We start from the raw sequence: 19,568 nt of genomic DNA, 5'->3' as shown, positions 1-19,568 counted from the left end.
TATTTTTTTTTAATTACCTTCCGATCCTCCTAATATTTAATCTGTGGTTTGTTTTTAAATTCACCTGGCAACACTTTCTAAGACGTCAATGTCACATGTCATTTTAATGTTTTATATCGCATAAAAAAGGCTTTTTATATTTTATACATTATTATTTATATATATTTCATTATAAATGGGTGAAATTACATCGGAAAAGGTAAGTCAACATAAACATATATATTATATGACTTCTGGAGTCGTATAGGGTAAGAGAAATGTACCAACAAAGGAGGCAGAGAACAATATGTTTCTCTTCAGCTGATGGAAAATCTTCCCCCAAACCGCTACTATTTCCCGCAAGTTTAATTATGTCAGTTGCCCACCTAGTGGGCAAGCTACCGAATAGAAATTTTCGAACAACAGACATTACTAAGCTCCTATTAAAAATTAAACAGAAAAACTATATTCAGTAGTAAGCGTTGAGTTGAAACACATTTACGCGAGACATATATATATGTTGCTTCAATATTAAAATAATATATGTTATTTATAGCGAGGTTTTGAGGTTACAGAGGAAAATTTTTTGATTATTTTCCATTCAGGCATATACGACCCACACTTTTTAAAAATTAAAAAAAATCATTTAAGACATACGCTTTACACCAGAGTTTCCCAAACTTTTTTGTGTCGTAGACCCCTTGCCATGTTTTTCCGTGTTGGGTAGACCCCCTACTTACCTGATATTGATTTCCTGTAAATTTCTAACTGTAGTGAAGTTTAGTGTTGAAAACTTAAAGTAAAAACACATGTTAATTTATACATTTATGCTGCGACTCTCAGGTTTTTACAAGTTCAAAATGTATTGCGACCACAAAGCGAATACCAACATCCTACAACTTACACAATTTTATAAACATATATAATAATTTTTTTACTTCATAGTTACTTTTATAAATAATGTAAATGTTTTGATATTATTAGATAGTATGATGTTAGTAAATAGGTACTATCAATGTATGTGTTGCGATCCACTATCGTGGACCCCCATTTTCATTTCATGGACCCCCAAATTTTTTTTCGCTGACGTAGACCCCTTGCAGGTTGTCATAGACCCCTAAGGGTCGATATAGACCACTTTGAGAATCACTGCTTTACACCTTACTGCAAAGCTATATTTGGCGGGAATTTATAAATTTTAATATTCATTACATACGTGCACGTGATGTGAAATTATATATATTCGAGCCTGCAATTAATTTTAAGATTCCTTTGTTATTCAATGAGAACTGCAAATGGCTTGAAACAGCAGCGGGGGTCATATACGCCCCGCATGGCATGCAATGTGGTAACGTAACAGTATGGAAAAATTTTAACTTTTCAATGTATAAAAAAAATATTTTTTTGCAAATACATCGCGTGTCAAAATGAAAGTAAGAAGTAAAACTTGAAAGAAATTATGATGGATGTAAGAAAGAGAATGTCAGCTAGTAATAAAATTATGGCACTATCCAAAAACAAAGAAAGGGGAACAAGGTCCCCTCCAAAAACGGAGGGGGCTAAAAAAGACACCTGCAGAGGTATTTCATCCGAGAAGTTACGTCGTTGAGTAAAAATTCGCCAAACGTATAAGAAACACTATATTCAATATCGCTAGTCGATTTGGTTCTTAATTCTCTTCTGGCTTGTTCCTGCACTTCTTTGTTTTGCTTCTCTTGCATCTGGCTTCTTTATTTTGCCGCTATATCTATACATTTTGGGTAGTACAACTAGTGGGTAAGTGAACGCGCACAGGTCTGGGTGCAGGTGTACTGTGCGAGCGAGACAGCGCTAGAGATCAATGTTTTACGTATTGGCTGATTGGATGATCCTCATAACGCCTTTTCTTTTGTATTCAGGGAAAACCATCAAAAAAGAAAGGTAGAGTAAAGAAGAAGGTGGTGATACCGCGAAGAAAGCCTTCTATTGTGATACCTGAAAGGGTTCCCGTATATATAACAGCAGATAAAACTACCTGTGCGGAATGCGGTTGTTTTCCAAAGGAAGATCCTTATGTCAAGAACAAGTAAGTATTTCTATCTTCTATTCATATCTTGTTAAACTTCTTTCAGCAAATGGATGTCCACTACAAGATTACTATACACACATACATAGATACAAGAATACTTATCTATATATATATATATATATATATATATATATATATATTGAAGTAAAAGACTTTAACTAGTGTCGAATCCACTTTCTATGGTGCATGGACCCAACTCTAGGAAACATTGTTTTACAACTTTACTTCGATTCTCACTGGCTATATCAAAGATTAAGGTATATAATTTTTGCTTACGAATGTGATATACATTCGTCCATTTAAAATTACTCTTGTAGTCACTCTCACTGGATATCCTTTATAATGTATCATTTCAAATCCAAGTTCCTTAGCTTTCCAATATGATCGGTAGAAACGCACTGTGTCTAACGTCTTCCAAGGATCTTGACTAAAGTGTCTATCAACCTTATTGTTGAAAGCTCAACATGACATAGAATATTTTCTAACACGTTCTGAGTGTATAAAAATATAATTTTTCACTTAATATTGTCGCTGTTAGAATATATTGGGCCAAGACCTTTAATTTCAGAATCGCTATCGCTTTACAAGTTGGGAAAGATCCCGTGAATTGTCGTGGAGGACAGTGGCCTCCTTCTGTGAGACCTTCATGGTACAGGAGAGGCTGAATAGGATCAGGATAGGACAGTTCCCACTCGGAGAGGACGCCGTCAGTGCAGGGATGCACCTCACGACGGCCCTCCGGAAAATGGTTTTCCCCTAACGGTGCCTTCGGAGTCGCAGGAGTTCAGGGTGGAGCTCCTAAACTCCAACTAGCATCAGCAACTCTGAGGAGGACAAAGGATCGATGTGGTCTCAAACCATCAGGATAACACCGCGAGATTTTGAGAAGTAGCGTGAAGCTTACACATATAGCCCAGGACTATCTACTCCGTACCTCTTTATGGTTTAAAATCCATAACCTTCAGGATCCAGGATACGTGTCCTGCTAATTTTGTTGACCAGTCCACTGGGCCACTATCAGTCCACTGGGATACTATCAGTCCACTGGGATCTATGGTTCGGAAGCTTGTGATAATTTAAAATCTCTGATGAAGGAAACTGAAGAAATGCCAGCAGTCGCCTTTGACCCTGTACGAGCTCTCTGCAGCCGTGGTGGACATGCTACCCCTGCCGCGGGCCTTCACCTGGAGCGAGGCCCAGGTCGCCGACTGGATAGCAGAGGAGGTTCATCTACCGCAGTACTTTGTAAGTGACGAACATAGGTGTTACGAACAAGTGTTCTATATCCTTTTCCATTTATATACAGGGTGATTAATTATGGATGCAAAAGCATTAAAGGCATTTACATATATTAACAAACACATATAAAGTGATCACTCTGAATTATGTTACATTATTTATATATATATATATATATATATGTGACAGATCAAGTTCTTCTAGCAGTTAAAAATCTACATGGACAGATGGTAAACAATTGATTTTATTATGTAATAATACGAATTAAAAACGCTTTTTCTGAAACCATTGATTTTTTGGATATGCCGAACCGTATATTGACGGCAAACAAGATATATATTTAACCTTTACATTTTTATATCTATATTTAATCATTCTGTATAAGAATACAAAATTAATTGGTGCATCAGTTTGTATACATAATTGGCGCTTATCACGACATCTAGCGACATACAAGAGATAAATGGAGCTATCATATCGTAACAATAGTGGGAGAGGAACAGGGAAAGATGGAGTCAGTTGAAGGAGATTTATACCCAGTGGAGTTATATGATAGATAGAAGAGAAATGTAGCTAATTAAAACCTTTTTTCATATATTACGAATGTTTTTCGACGTAGAAGCCTGGCCCCTGGACGAATTGATTCCTTATTCTTCAGTTCTCATACGCTATGGATGGATAGGATTTTTCTGAGATACAATTAGAAAAATCTGATGTTTGAAAAATTCTTGATGGCGGTCGCGTTGAATCTGTCAACTTTTTCCTTTTCTTCCTGATAACTATATCGCTATTTCATTTTTCACTCTTTTTACATATTATATAATGGTGAATTTGGGATTACAAGAATGCAAAACAAGTGTGACAGTATTACGGATAAAGGAAAAGAAGATAACGAAAGATATAGTGAAAGAAGAAAGAGAAAAGCTGTAAATAAAAGTTCCAGTCCCAACAATATGATAGGAGGAACAAGAACAACCAAAAACGGTGGCAACGAAAAAAATACTAGAGTGGTAGTCGCGGGTCACCGTCGCGATCTTTGGAGTAGGTTTACGCCTTCCATTGGGTTTCCATCAGGTAAAAAGAATTAGTAGAAAAAATGATGTATTTACAGCTCTATAGAGATCCTCTACCAATTTACCCATATTAGGTAGATATGCTATATTAAGATTCCAGGACAACATCGTGATATATCAAAATTGTTTCAGGACTGTATATTGGTTAACCAGATAAATGGTCTGCGTCTCTTAATGCTGGAAGACCCTTCCAAGTTGCCGATGGTCAACATACACGACTTCCAACATATAAAGGTGAGTATATCACTTGATGTCTCCCGTTGGGGACGAAAGATTTTCGAGTTGCAACCACAAGTAGACTCAGCGCGGGTACCTCCCCCTCTCCCCCCTTTTTCTCGTTCCCCTATCTTTGGGAAGGACAGAGTCGTTTATTGTCTTTATAATTTTTGTCGACATGGACCCTGCTTTTTAGTATTCGTTGTATTTTATAACGCAGTGTCTTTCTGAATATAAGTAAGGAAAGGACCAATATTTAGCCACTTCCGCATATGCAGTGGTAGTTGTGCAACAAAGTGCACCACCCGCCAGCCCGTTGACAAATGCGCATGCACACAGTCAATTGTGTTTGGCACTAATCGGTGTAACATAACTCCTGAGGATGCCCCGTGGAGGGGTGAAACACGTGTTGAGTTATTTAACGGTGGTAGTTGTGTAATTCGCATTGTTTATCGCACGCGCATTTAGCAGCGGGTTGGCGGGCGGTGCACTTTGTTGCACGACTACCACTGCATGCGCGAAAGTGGCTAAATATTGGCCTTTTTTTACGTAAAATGGACTTCCGCAAAATAACGCCCGATTCCATTAAATTTCTAAATCTATTTTTAAAATTTTATTCTATAATGTTTATAAATTATAAACAGAATGCAGGTAAAAAAATCACATATAGAGCGTGATAAAATTCTTGTAATGTAGTGTAAATGTATTGGTGTAAAATAAACATATAGCGGAGTATAAGAGGTTAAAAGGGGGGGGACCATAGAAATATTTTGGGCAGATGTAAAGTGAAAAATGACTTCACAAATCCGAGGTGTTTAAAAACGTATCTTATGTCACAGATGATAACGTCCAAGGTCCGTCAGCTGTTCGGCACGGAGTTCATCAGGTTCTCACGGAGCGTCGGCCTTCCACCGCGTAAACCTTTGACCCACTGCACTTGGTTCAAATCCAGGACCGGCCCCAGCTGGGGCATACGAAGGAACTGGACTAGGCAAGTTATTTACAAAGATATGAGATTGCTTCAGATTTGGATTACAAAATAGTGGAGGGGACTTCAATATTCATATAATACCACTAGCTGATCCCGCAAACGTTGTTTTGCAAAAAAAATTAAAGTTTTTAATTAACAAATAAAAAATAAGGGTTAATCGTAGAGGGGTGAAAATTTAGGGTTGTATGTATTTTTGTATGCTGTATCATAATAAAATAAAAACCAAAAAAATTTGTTTAAAAAAAATTAGGGGTGGACCACCCTTATCACTTAGGGGTATGGAAAATAGATAGTATCCGATTCTCATACCTACTGAATACGCATATAAAATTTGGTAAAAATCGGTCAAGCCGTTTCGGAGGAGTTCAAGTTCGAACACCGTGACACGAGAATTTTATATATTAGATTACGATATTAGACAACAACAGAGTGATTTATTTATTTGTAAATGCATTTACACATAACAAATCATCCTGTATATTTTATCATTTTTTCACCTTTGTTAATTTATCTTTGTATCATCTAAAATAGTTTTTTTCAACCTTTTTTTATGCCTCACTCCGCTTTTGCCTTTGTAACATATATTATTACAAAACGCAATTGAAAACACGTGAAACTATAGAAGTTGCGATGGACCAATCAGATGCGAGCAATTGCCTTGTTAACCCTTAACAGCCTGATTTACGAAGGTGATTCTTTTTAATATTACTGTATTGCTAGGGTCTATATGAAGGTAAAAATAGATTTTTTTTCATAATTTCGTTGGAAAGAATATTATACAAGAGTAAAATTAGTACAGCCAACCTATAAAAAAACTAATAGTAATGTGAACATTCGGTTTAAAAGATTGGTATCAAAATTGAAACTCTAGGCTATTAAGGGTTAAGATATATCTTAAAACGTCGGGGTTTCCCCGCGTAGTTTGTGCTGCAGGAAAGTATATTTAAAGACGCCATACTACCAGTTGTTAATTTGGTCTCGTCGAGCTAAATTATACATTATTATTAAGTTTGTTTTTATCTTTAAATTGGGCATTGAAATCTAGCATTGCATTTAAATGGTACGGTGCGAAAGATAAAATTTCACACATTGTTTGCAGTGTGTAAAAATAAAATCGTATTATCTGGCTTGGTCACTTGGAGCGAATGGGATCGGATCGGAGCGTGAAGGTAGCGTACCTGGAATTACCGAGGGGTCGAAGACCAGTGGGTAGACCCAGGTATGGCTGGATCGATCGTGTTGAGGCAGACTTGCGCGAATTGAATGTCAGCCAATGGCAGACGATGGCGCAAGATAGAGGAAAGTGGAAGTCTCTCGCTTCGGAGGCCAAGACCCACTTTGGGTCACTGAGCTAGCGGATTAGTAGTAGTAGTATTTAGAAACTGTTCACTGGAATCGCACAACAGATTTCATTAAATAGTCTCAAATTCAATTAGGCTATCACAAGCACTTTAGAGTCAATCAACAAAAAACTGTTGCCATTGTTGTCCTGCAAGCTGCGGCCTCGGAAGGCAGTTCCGTTGAGCTGGAGATAACTCAACAGTCTTTCAACACAAACACAGTTCAACATACAGCGAGACGAACAGCTTCTCAAATGCGCGCGACCACATGGAACTCTGCGTGTTAACATCAATGTTCTTGGATACAATTAAATTTTATTGTACATACTACACCATGATTTATTTAGACCATAGTTGCACAGACTTATTAAGACTAGGGGCCACTCGGGCAAATCATGAACTGAAGCCAGGCCGGCCGCCAGAAGTATAGGTAATTAAATCTTTTTGGTTTTATTCTGAAATAGAATTCAATATCTTTCGAATGTACGAGAGTATTATTTTTGCTGTCGGCGGGCCACCAGTATTCGACCAGCGGGCCGCGATCTGTGCATCCATGGTTTAGACCAGTGATTCCCAAAGTATCTATATCGGCCTCTAGGGGTCTATGACAACCTGCAAGGGGTCTACGTCAGCGAAAAAAAATTTGGGGGTCCATGAAATGAAAATGGGGGTCCACGATAGTGGATCTCAACACATACACTGATAGTACCTATTTACTTACATCATACTATCTTAAAATGTAAAAACATTTACATTATTAATAAAAAGTACCTATGAAGTAAAAATATTACTATATATGTTTATAAAATTGTGTAAGTTGTAGGATGTTGGTATTCGATTTGTGGACGCAATATATTTTTAACATACACTAAACTTCACTACACAAATTTACAGGAAATCAATATCAGGTAAGTAGGGGGTCTACCCAACACGGAAAAATATGACAAGGGGTCTACGACACAAAAAAGTTTGGGGAACTCTGATTTAGACCAACACTAGGAGTATTCAGTTTATTTTAATTGCTTGTATTAACACCGTGTCTACATCTGTTTAAATAATTGAATGCATCGAGAAACAAAACATTATTTTAGATATATTGCGATGCTTCTTCTATTGCCTTCTCTTATTGCAACTCCTTTTAGGGGAACATCTCTTTCTTCTATCCTTAAGCTAATACGACTCTTTCATCGATAAGTTTTTCGTTCATCAATCTCTACCGGTATATCTTCCTTCAGTCTTCAAATTTTCTTGCGTTCTCTTTTTTTCAGATGCGACATTCTACGTTGGATGAAGATCATAATGCCAGAGCCTTTGCATCTGGACCACTGGGATCTTGTATGGTGAGTTGATACAGAGGAATGTGTTCGGAGTGTATCTATTAGATCGAATCCAAAATGAGGAGGTTCGTGCCGGCAAGCTATACATGAGATGTCCATCAACAAGTTGGACAGAAGACGTTGTCAAAGTCCTCGGGAGGCGCTGCACGAAGGCCCTTCCAACAAGTCCTATTAAAAATCCATTGGGGATGACTCATGTCCAGATATGACGATGATGGCCGTGAAAACAGTGTGTATATATATATATATATATATATACACGGAGAACTACACCCGTGTAGGTGTATAGTGTAGTGAGTGGGGCGACTGGCATCTAACGCCACATCGTTCGTCTTATATATATATGTCGTGCGAAAGAGACAGCGCTCTACAATAATTCTTGCCTTGCCAGTGGTAGTTAATAAACCGCTGATAAATGCGCATGCGGCAAACAATGCGAATTACACAACTGCCACCGTTAAACCACTCAACATGTGTTTCACCCCTCCACGGGGCATCTACATGTTACACCGATTAGTGCCTGGTAAGTGGACTCTGTGTTTGCCGCATACGCATTTATCGGCGGGCTGGCGGGCGGTGCACTTTATTGCACGACTACCACTGCATGTGCGGAAGTGGCTACATATTGGTCCTTTTCTTGCTAATGTCTTCATATTTTTAATGATTTGTATATTGGCTAAGTTTGATCAATACACACACATTTACTCTGGACTTCGTGTTGTCAATATCTCCAAGACCTATCAGCTCTAGGAAGAATTCCACACTGGTGTTCCAGAGGTGATGATGGCTGTCTGTCTTTTGAGAGGAAGATAGGTGATTGAACTATTAACCAAAGCTACTACGTGCAGAGCAGTCTGGGCGCGGTTATGTAGATCAATTTACACATTTTACCTTCTCATGCTATTTTCTTTCTTCTTTTTTAGCCAATGGAGGTGCACTGCAAGACATAGGATTTCCCAAAAGATCATCACGATGACCGGTTCTGCACTGTCCGCATCCAGCGACTTCCCAAAACCTTAAATATGTCGTCGGTCCCACTAGTGGGAGGCCTGCCCACGCCGCATCTACCGGCGTGGTCACCTCTCGAAAACCTTTCGGTTGCAACGGCAGACGAGCAATTCTTCGAGCTATATCGGTGATCATGATTCTTCTGTGGGTCCGAGCATAGCCCTCTCCTTTGACATGATTAATAGAAAACAAAGAGATGATAGAGGAAATTGATTCTAATTTATTCAGTGATACTATAGGTGAGCTCAATTTGATTCAAGTTACTATCAAAATGGACTCCTATGGCATTCTCATATGTACGCTCATCACTGTAAACGATACAAGTTGATAACTTTTTTTTAAAGTTCCAAAAGATCTTTGGTATTTCTTCAGGTACCACAAGCCGGACTTCCCGAAGGTTCTATTCGCTAGACCTTACGTTGTGCCGAGACCTAGGACTTACATCCCTCAGTACGTTCCACATAAGAGCAAGGAGTATCTGGTGAGTTATATACAAACTCTGTAAGAAAAGGACCAATTTTTAGCCACTTCCGCACATTCACATTGAGCTGGCGGGCGGTGCACTTTGTAGCACGACTACCACTGCATGTGCGGAAGTGGCTAAATATTGGTCCTTTTCTTACTTAGGATGGACTTCCGCAAGGTAACGCCTGATTACATTAAATATACAAACTCTTTCTTATCTTTTAGTGATCACAACGTGACCACGGGTAAGAGGTCATAAAAGTAGGAGAGGTTTTTGTTTTGCAAGCATTTGGGGGCCTTTATCGTTCAGCTAACAGCTGCATGAAACTGTATCATGATGGTAGAGTATAGACATAGTTGAGCCATCCTTGGGATAATACTTCCAAGTCCATCAGACGACTCCTGTCTGAATTGAAAGGACACAGGAAGAAAGTCCCAACTGGACAAAGAATTATGTAGACCTTGGCAAGATACAAGACCAAAGACCGTACAGCCTTGGTCAAAAGTATAAGGCACCACCATTAAAACACGTTCACCCAGAAACTTACTGTAAAAATTACTTAAATACTATTTTGAATATTAGATACAGGTTTTCAGAGAGCCATAAAAGTAAGTAAAACCTTGTAGTAAGCCCTCGTAAAACCTTTGATTGTTATTTATTTGTCAAGTACGTACAGTTTATGAAACAAAACAACAAGTGCTTAATATATAAAGTCGGATAAAAATTCAGATGCAAGACAATCATGGAAAATCACAAGCGTTAATCGTCAGATTTGCGAGTTACGAGATGTATTTTAAAAATAAGTTTTAGTATCTTCCGCCAAAGCTGTAGAAATTCCTCATAATATACCAATCAAGTCATGAATCTCTATTGTAAAGATAACTAAATTAAAATCATTATTTCCCCGAAAAGACTCCAAGAAAGTTCCGTCTCCTGACCGGGCTGACTGAAGAACAGCAGATGATATGGATGGAAGAGTTGAAGCCAAAGGAGATAAAGAAGAAAGTGATAATAACCGAACCGGAGAAGCCGCGGCCGGTGCAGAAGAAACTGAGCTTGACTGGTTTGAGTGGAAAGGAGCTTTTACTGGCAAGAAGGAGGATGGCAAAACCAAAATTTCTACCATAAAAATATCTATACATGTCTTCAAATTGTTTTATTTTAACTCCTCCTTCATCATCATTTATAATTTCAATGAATTCATCACTCCTGGGTATAATCCCTCCTGGATTTCCAAAAACACTGGTTGGAAGCGTCTGCTTCCAATGCCTTCTAACGTCAAGTCATATATATTTGTCGGTCTGTGATCTTCACTTCAGGACCTGGATGCTATTTGACCTGCTCACTGTACAAGTCGGCAAAACCTATCTATTATATGTAAGAAAGGTACCAATATTTACCCACTTCCGCGCACATGCAGTGGTAGTCGTGCAACAAAGTGCACCGCCCGCCAGCCCGCTGATAAATGCGTATGTGGCAAACAATGCGAATCACACAACTGCCACCGTTAAACCACTCAACACATGTTTCACCCCTTCACGAGGCATCTTCAGGAGTTATGTTACACCGATTAGTGCCAAACACAGAGTCAGACTAGGTACTAATCGGTGTAACGGACGAACGGATTTCACATGTGCGGAAGTGGCTAAATATTGGTCCTTTTCTTACTTAGGATGGACTTTCGCAAGGTGACGCCTGATTCCATTAAATTCTATCTAATATATCCTTGTTCATCCTTTGAATACCATCAAATTCACTTCATTAAGAGGTTCGCGAAGGTCTGCATGTGCACACTTACCTGGATCGCGATGATGATGGTGTCGTTCTGGACAGGACCGAAGATATCCTCGTTGTATATTGTCTGCGCGTCGTTGTGGCGTTGGATCGCTCGACGGATGTCTGATACGTTTTTTGGACTTGAGCGTTCAGTGCCATTACCTGTAATATCACAATTCTTTATATCCCCTCCTTTTTTGGATCTCTCGTTAACCCCTAACATGTGTGGAGGACGATAAAATACGGGCGAAATATTTTTTTTTATTTTATAGTTTTAATTTCATATACACCAACACCTCGCTTTGCATCGTTTCCTTTTGCTTTTTTTTCGAAGTTGTGTCGCTGCTTAATTAGTACTAATTTTCACTGTGCGTCGTTAGATTTTCGAGGTTGCGTTGTTTTGGATTCGAATGTTTAATTTTTTTTTTTAAAGATGGCAACACTTTTGTTTCTAATCGCGCCATGTCATCAAAACTTAGTTTTCAGTTTTATTTTCACTTAGTTTTGCTAATTTTAAGAGTTCAGTTTCAATTACGTAGTGTGTTGTGTTTTTTTTAAAGAATTATATATTTAAATAAATTTTTACGTGTTGTTTCTGGTTACTAAAAGGTAAATATTATTCCAATTTACTTATTTGCAGAGTTATATTATTTCTGTTTTTTTTTTTTTTTGTAAATTAGTTCTATTTTCGTATGCCTGGAACCTATCTTCGATCTTAACATGGTTTGTTATAGAAAATCTTAATTCACTTTGCGGCGTTTCACTAGATAACGTTCGCAGGCAAGATACGAAGCCGAAATTAGCCGACTGTCTCTTTCCAAAGGTCGATGTGCAATATTTATCGCTACTGTGCATGGTGTTTGGTTAGTAGTAAAAGCATTGAAGGCGATAATGTTTAGTTCATTTGTCCAGTAAAAGCATTTTACACCTACCCTCAACTACACTGTATAGTAACCATTTTTAAATATGTTACATTTTTTTCCATTATAATGCAACATGCAAGTAAATTCAGGCAGTAAATCTGCAGAGACAAGTAGCAAACAATAATTAATTTTAATACATAGTAATACAAATTTTGGAAACACATTTTCTACTATATTATAATTACGTTTTTTATTATTTATAAACCATTGATTTTCGTACTGATAATTTGCGATAAGCACGACATCTAGCGAGAAATACGGACAAGTTAGACTTTAGAAGCGAAAGTGAAAGAAAAAGACAGAACGACCAAGTAGGAATACATTAATTGTAAGAAAAGGACCAATATTTAGCCACTTCCGCACATGCAGTGGTAGTCGTGCAACAAAGTGCACCGCCCGCCAGCCCGCTGGTAAATGCGCATGCGGCAAACAATGCGAATTACACAACCGCCACCGCCAATTACTCAACACGTGTTTTACCCCTCCACGGAGCATCTTCAGGAGTTATGTTACACCGATTAGTGCCAAACATAGAGGTACATTCAGATTTAAAACTTTTACATCAACAACCAATCATCCTGTATATATCGACAAGTTTTTTTTTAATACTAGCAGTACTTAAAATACGGCACAGTATAAAAGAAGCCAAAAGCCTCAACAATTCTGACGACGCAAATCTTGTTTTATTCGCACGTGCAGACATACTCATTTCCTAGTAATCTTCTTCAATTATAAACCAATATATCATAACATACTTTATCTGCACCAAACAGATATGGCGTATCTATATTTCAAACTACCCGCACGATAGCTTATCTAGGATTACCTACAACATAGTAACGTTTAAAATGCCGCAAAGATCACCGCGATGATCATTCATCTTTGTTAAAAGCCTTGCATTGGGCGTTTATTAGCTGATGACGATAAAATAGTGATGAATTACTAGTTTTGAAAACTGTGAGAGATTTAGTCTTTTAACACAGACAACTACCATAAGTGCAGTCTAAACAGTGAAACTTATGTCTTGCATTGGGCGTTTATCAGCTGGTGATGATGATAAAATAGTGATGCATTACTACTTTTCAAAACTGTGAGAGATTTAGCCTTTTAACACAGACAACTACTACCATAAGTGCAGTCTGAACAGTGAAACTTATGCCTTACATTGGGCGTTTATCAGCTGATGATGATAAAATAGTGATGCATTACTAGTTTTCAAAACTGTGAGAGATATAGCCTTTTAACATAGACAACTCCTACCATTAGTGCAATCTGAACAGTGAAACTTATACCTTGCATTGGGCGTTTATCAGCTGATGATGATAAAATAGTGATGCATTACTAGTTTTCAAAACTGCGAGAGATATAGCCATTTAACACAGACAACTACTACCATAAGTGCAGTCTGAACAGTGAAACTTATGCCTTGGGCGTTTATCATTTATAGCTGGTGATGATAAAATAGTGATGAATTACTAGTTTTGAAAACTGTGAGAGATTTAGCCTTTTAACACAGACAACTCCTACCAGAGGTGCAGTCTGAACAGTAAAACTTATGCCTTGCATTGCGCGTTTATCAGCTGGTGATGATGATAAAATAGTGATGAATTACTAGTTTTCAAAACTATGAGAGATTTAGTCTTTTAACACAGACAACTACTACCATAAGTGCAGTCTGAACAGTGAAACTTATGCCTTGGGCGTTTATCATTTATAGCTGGTGATGATAAAATAGTGATGAATTACTAGTTTTGAAAACTGTGAGAGATTTAGCCTTTTAACACAGACAACTCCTACCAGAGGTGCAGTCTAAACAGTGAAACTTATGTCTTGCATTGGGCGTTTATCAGCTGGTGATGATGATAAAATAGTGATGCATTACTACTTTTCAAAACTGTGAGAGATTTAGCCTTTTAACACAGACAACTACTACCATAAGTGCAGTCTGAACAGTGAAACTTATGCCTTACATTGGGCGTTTATCAGCTGATGATGATAAAATAGTGATGCATTACTAGTTTTCAAAACTGTGAGAGATATAGCCTTTTAACATAGACAACTCCTACCATTAGTGCAATCTGAACAGTGAAACTTATACCTTGCATTGGGCGTTTATCAGCTGATGATGATAAAATAGTGATGCATTACTAGTTTTCAAAACTGCGAGAGATTTAGCCATTTAACACAGACAACTACTACCATAAGTGCAGTCTGAACAGTGAAACTTATGCCTTGGGCGTTTATCATTTATAGCTGGTGATGATAAAATAGTGATGAATTACTAGTTTTGAAAACTGTGAGAGATTTAGCCTTTTAACACAGACAACTCCTACCAGAGGTGCAGTCTGAACAGTAAAACTTATGCCTTGCATTGCGCGTTTATCAGCTGGTGATGATGATAAAATAGTGATGAATTACTAGTTTTCAAAACTATGAGAGATTTAGTCTTTTAACACAGACAACTCCTACCATAAGTGCAGTCTGAACAGTGAAACTTATGCCTTGCATTGGCCGTTTATCAGCTGGTGATGATAAAATAGTGATGCATTACTAGTTTTCAAAACTGCGAGAGATTTAGCCTTTTAACACAGACAACTACCATAAGTACAGTCTGAACAGTGAAACTTATGCCTTGCATTGCGCGTTTATCAGCTGGTGATGATAAAATAGTGATGAATTACTAGTTTTCAAAACTGTGAGAGATTTAGCCTTTTAACACAGACAACTACCATAAGTACAGTCTGAACAGTGAAACTTATGCCTTGCATTGCGCGTTTATCAGCTGGTGATGATGATAAAATAGTGATGAATTACTAGTTTTCAAAACTGTGAGAGATTTAGTCTTTTAACACAGACAACTCCTACCATAAGTGCAGTCTAAACAGTGAAACTTATGCCTTGCATTGGGCGTTTATCGGCTGGTGATGATGATAAAATAGTGATGAATTACTAGTTTTCAAAACTGCGACAGATTTAGCCTTTTAACACAGACAACTCCTACCATAAGTGCAGTCTGAACAGTGAAACTTATGCCTTGCATTGGGCGTTTATCAGCTGATGATGATAAAATAGTGATGAATTACTAGTTTTCAAAACTGTGAGAGATATAGCTTTTTAACACAGACAACTCCTGCCATAAGTGCAGTCTGAACAGTGAAACTTATGCCTTGCATTCGGCGTTTATCAGCTGGTGATGATGATAAAATAGTGATGCATTACTAGTTTTCAAAACTGCGAGAGGTTTAGCCTTTTAACACAGACAACTACTACTATAAGTGTAGTCTGAACAGTGAAACTTATGCCTTGCATTGGGCGTTTATCAGCTGGTGATGATGATAAAATAGTGATGCATTACCAGTTTTTAAAACTGCGAGAGATTCAGCCTTTTAACACAGACAACTCCTACCATAAGTGCAGTCTGAACAGTGAAAATTATGCCTTACATTGAGCGTTTATCAGCTGGTGATGATGATAAAATAATGATGCATTACTAGTTTTCAAAACTGTGAGAGATTTAGCCTTTTAACACAGACAACTCCTACCATAAGTGCAGTCTGAACAGTGAAACTTATGCCTTGCATTGGGTGTTTATCAGCTGATGATGATAAAATAGTGATGCGTTACTAGTTTTCAAAACTGTGAGAGATTTAGCCTTTTAACACAGACAACTCCTACCATAAGTGCAGTCTGAACAGTAAAACTTATGCCTTGCATTGGGCGTTTATCAGCTGGTGATGATGATAAAATAGTGATGCATTACTAGTTTTGAAAACTGTGAGTGGTTTAGCCTTTTAACATAGACAACTCCTACCATAAGTACAGTCTGAACATGAACGTCAGTGAACGTCCACGCGTGCCAGATGTAGCGATTATTGTTCTCGGGGCTGACGGTCCGCGTGTCAGATTTATGTATGTCTTCTTGCAATGCATTAAGGTTCAACACCACCGACCACACTCCTCTCCGTACCCACCAATATTGGTTTAGGAGACTGTTCTACAAATGACCTGATGCTGCTACCAAAGAAGAGACTTACCAGTGAAGTTCTTGGAGTGTATCGTCAGATATTTATGCAGCTCCGGCGGCACCAACGCGAGCACCTGATCCGACGTGTCGTTTGAATTCATCAGTTCCTCTGCAATCAAAATTATTGCTTCAAAATAAAGGATGTCTCAAAATAAAGTTTATATTCGTTGTTTTACAGTAATACCCCGCTTTACGCGACCCCGTTATACGCGGTTTCACTATAACGCGAATTGCAAATTTCGCGCTTAAATGCCTCGAATTACGCGAAAGAGTGCGTATAAATATAATGTAGTCATCAACTTCTCTATGGCGTCTTGACCATCTGTCAAACAATTAAAAACAGTGTTGGGTGTTATGAACGTATTTTACAAGAACGTAAACAAAACGTTACCCAAAAGACAATAGATGTATTTTTCCTTTGTTTGTGTTGCATAAAGTGTTCCTAAAATTAAAGTGATTAATTAAAATTATTTGTATTTATTTGTAATAATTTTGGACTATGTTTAATCATAAACCTCGTTATACGCGAATTTCAATTAACGCGATTTTTTTTGGAACGTATCCCTCGCGTAAAGCGGGGTATTACTGTATTATCATTTGATTAAAGAGCTTAGATTCTGTGGTGAGTAACTAAATATTGTTGCAGGCTATACAGATGGTATATCGACCACCTTACGGATGTCACTGAAATTTTTAATTGGATATCTGATAAGAATCCCACCATCATCATCATGTCAGATGCAGTCCACTGCTGGGTACAACATCCTCTTAGATTTCCTAACCGGTTGGTAGTCTGCATCCAGCTTCTTCAGGTGACCTTAACAAGGTCATATATGCCTTGTAAGTTGACTTCCTTCACTGCGCCAGTCCGACAGACGCTAAAATCTGTAGCTGCCATTTCAACCTTCAATTTTTATCAATTACTAGTCCTTTGACGACCAACACGACTTAGTAGATACCTGTTCACTACCCCTAAGAGACCTGGGTTATATTTCTCAGGAAATAAGTCGGAACATTTCTTTAAACTCGAGTATGAAACGTAGAATGGAAATGCACGCCTTCAAGGGAATTCCCCGTGTAGTGAGTCGATCTCTTACTTACTACAGAGTAAAGAGGACGCTGAAAAATGACTCCTGTAAAATATTGGATCGCTTGGATATTTCCATTGCTTTTATAACTCAAACCAAACATATATAAAGCTTTTGAACAAACACACGAGTGTTTTTAATACAGTCAATAATCTTTGGATATTACATCACACAAAATATACCTTGATACATTTAACAAAGCCTCCTTAAGCCTTTTTTAAAACTAATTCAATTTCTAAACATCTCATATAGTATTAAAATCGACGTATATGTCAAATATAATATGTTATTAATATATCCAACTAAAAACATACTTCGAGGAATTTGGTAATGATTTTAAAAATGGTTTGTCTTGATTTTTTTTTTAAATGTATCGTTTGTGCTTTGTTTTAAAAATATTATTTACCAATTTAATATTACATTTCTGTTCAATCAATTAAGTTTATGCGTAAATCGCCAATGAGCATAAATATATATATATATATTTATATATTTATATATATATATATATATATTTATATTTATATATCCCACTAGGTGAGCCGGATCGCTGGATGCGGCATAGAACCGGTCAACGTAACAATATTTACGGGAAACCAATGCCTTATAATGAATGTCTGGATTTTTGAATAAAGTGTATTTGTATATATAGGCTATACATTCACATCTATATTCAATAACTATATATCACAATACACCAATACCTCGCTTTGCGTCGTTTCGTTTTGCGTTTTTTTCGAAGTTGCGTCGCTGCTCAATTAGTACTAATTTTCACTGCTCGTCGTTAGATTTTCGAGGTTGCGTTGTTTTGGGTTCGAGTCTTTAATTTTTTTTCTAAAAGATGGCAACACTTTTGTTTATGATTGCGCCATGCCATCAAAACTCGAGGATTCAATTTCTGACTAAAAATCAACGCAATTTGAATACAGTTTTATTTTCACTTTGTTTTGCTAATTTTGGAGTTTAGTTTCAATTACGTAGTGTATTGTACTTTTTTAAAAACATTATTAAATATTTCCTATTTATTTATTGGCAGAGATATATTATTTTTGTATTTTAAATGTTCACTTTGTTAAATTTTCTTTTTAAAAAGTTGTATTTTCGTGACCCTGGAACCTATCTTCGATCTTTAATTTTTGCTATATAAAATCTTAATTCACTTCGCGGCGTTTCAATTCACGTCGTGTTTTTTTGGAACGTAACCACGACGCAGAGTGAGGTATTGGTGTATTTAACATTAATAAATTCATATTAAATAGACATATTGAAACGCGTGTTGAACTGATCATATTTTTTTACCTCGATACATATGTTGGTAAGTTTACCAAGCTGTTATCAAAGTGTCAATGATAAGAAACACTTTGCTGATAGCGGTCGAAATTCGACCAACGAATTGTAGATATTGTCACGACCTTGGATCGGGTATAGGGAAACGCAGACTATAAAAATACTCCTTTTAATATTTTGATATTATATGATGAGTATGATGTAAGTAAATAGGTACTATCAATACATGTGTTGAGATCCAATATCGAGGACTCCCATTTTAATTTTATGGACCCACAAATTTTTTTTCGCTGACATAGACCCCTTGCAGGTTGTCACAGACCCCTAGGGGTCGATAGAGACCACTTTGGGAATCACTGTTCTAGAGTTTGGGCAACGAAACTGGCATCGACTCTACCCACAGCTTTCTCTACTGTCATCAGTCTTCTTGTTGTTCACTTCTCTTCAGGATGTAGACTGACATAGAATGCCTCCAGTATCGGCTTTCATAGTCGTCAACAATATTCTAGTATGTAACAATTTTGATGTTTGAAAGTATGAAATGAATGACATTGTCAATTCAAGCCAGCTGCAGAATGAAACCTCTGCAGTTTACAAAACTAAAATTTGGATCCTCGTTCCAATGGATTTCAGTCATACCAACTTCTTGAATCTTTTCCAAACATTTTGTGTGTGACAGCTATATTGACGTTTTCATGACAATATGATACTTGCAAGTTGTTTGATCAAAAAGTAATTTGAAATATTTATTCA

General features: G+C 37.3%; 2 protein-coding genes across 6 annotated transcripts in view; one reads left to right on the top strand and one right to left on the bottom strand.

The window, feature by feature from the left end:
• The window catches only part of Mgat2 (alpha-1,6-mannosyl-glycoprotein 2-beta-N-acetylglucosaminyltransferase), a 77,045-nt gene that overhangs the window by 16,223 nt on the left and 41,254 nt on the right, over window positions 1-19,568 (bottom strand). For all 5 annotated transcript variants that reach the window (XM_068771083.1, XM_068771086.1, XM_068771084.1 and 2 more), the window contains 2 exons: window positions 16,451-16,549; window positions 11,516-11,655 (listed from right to left, as the gene is read on the bottom strand). In XM_068771083.1, the coding sequence (XP_068627184.1) occupies window positions 11,516-11,655; window positions 16,451-16,549 (239 nt within the window). The remainder of the gene's footprint in view (window positions 1-11,515; window positions 11,656-16,450; window positions 16,550-19,568) is intronic.
• LOC137927221 (uncharacterized) lies at window positions 176-10,845 on the top strand. The gene is made up of 8 exons (XM_068771000.1): window positions 176-199; window positions 1,878-2,044; window positions 3,142-3,292; window positions 4,492-4,593; window positions 5,415-5,566; window positions 8,175-8,246; window positions 9,624-9,732; window positions 10,630-10,845. Exons 1-8 carry the CDS (start codon window positions 176-178, stop codon window positions 10,843-10,845), a joined length of 993 nt encoding a protein of 330 aa, XP_068627101.1.

This window comes from Battus philenor, unplaced genomic scaffold (genome assembly GCF_028537555.1).
Source record: "Battus philenor isolate CCGP_79_NKW_IND1 unplaced genomic scaffold, ilBatPhil1.0.hap1 SCAF_30, whole genome shotgun sequence".
NCBI classification, from domain to species: domain Eukaryota; kingdom Metazoa; phylum Arthropoda; class Insecta; order Lepidoptera; family Papilionidae; genus Battus; species Battus philenor.
The sequence above is the reverse complement of the archived record's forward strand: the minus strand, read 5'-3'. Positions and strand labels throughout refer to the sequence as shown.

Excerpts from the sequence above, each read along its gene's own strand:
- LOC137927221 (XM_068771000.1), top strand. The coding sequence starts at position 176 with ATGGGTGAAATTACATCGGAAAAG. Across the intron at positions 5,567-8,174 it reads ATACGAAGGAACTGGACTAG|ATGCGACATTCTACGTTGGA; the intron begins GCAAGTTATTTA and ends TCTTTTTTTCAG. Across the intron at positions 8,247-9,623 it reads GACCACTGGGATCTTGTATG|GTACCACAAGCCGGACTTCC; the intron begins GTGAGTTGATAC and ends GTATTTCTTCAG.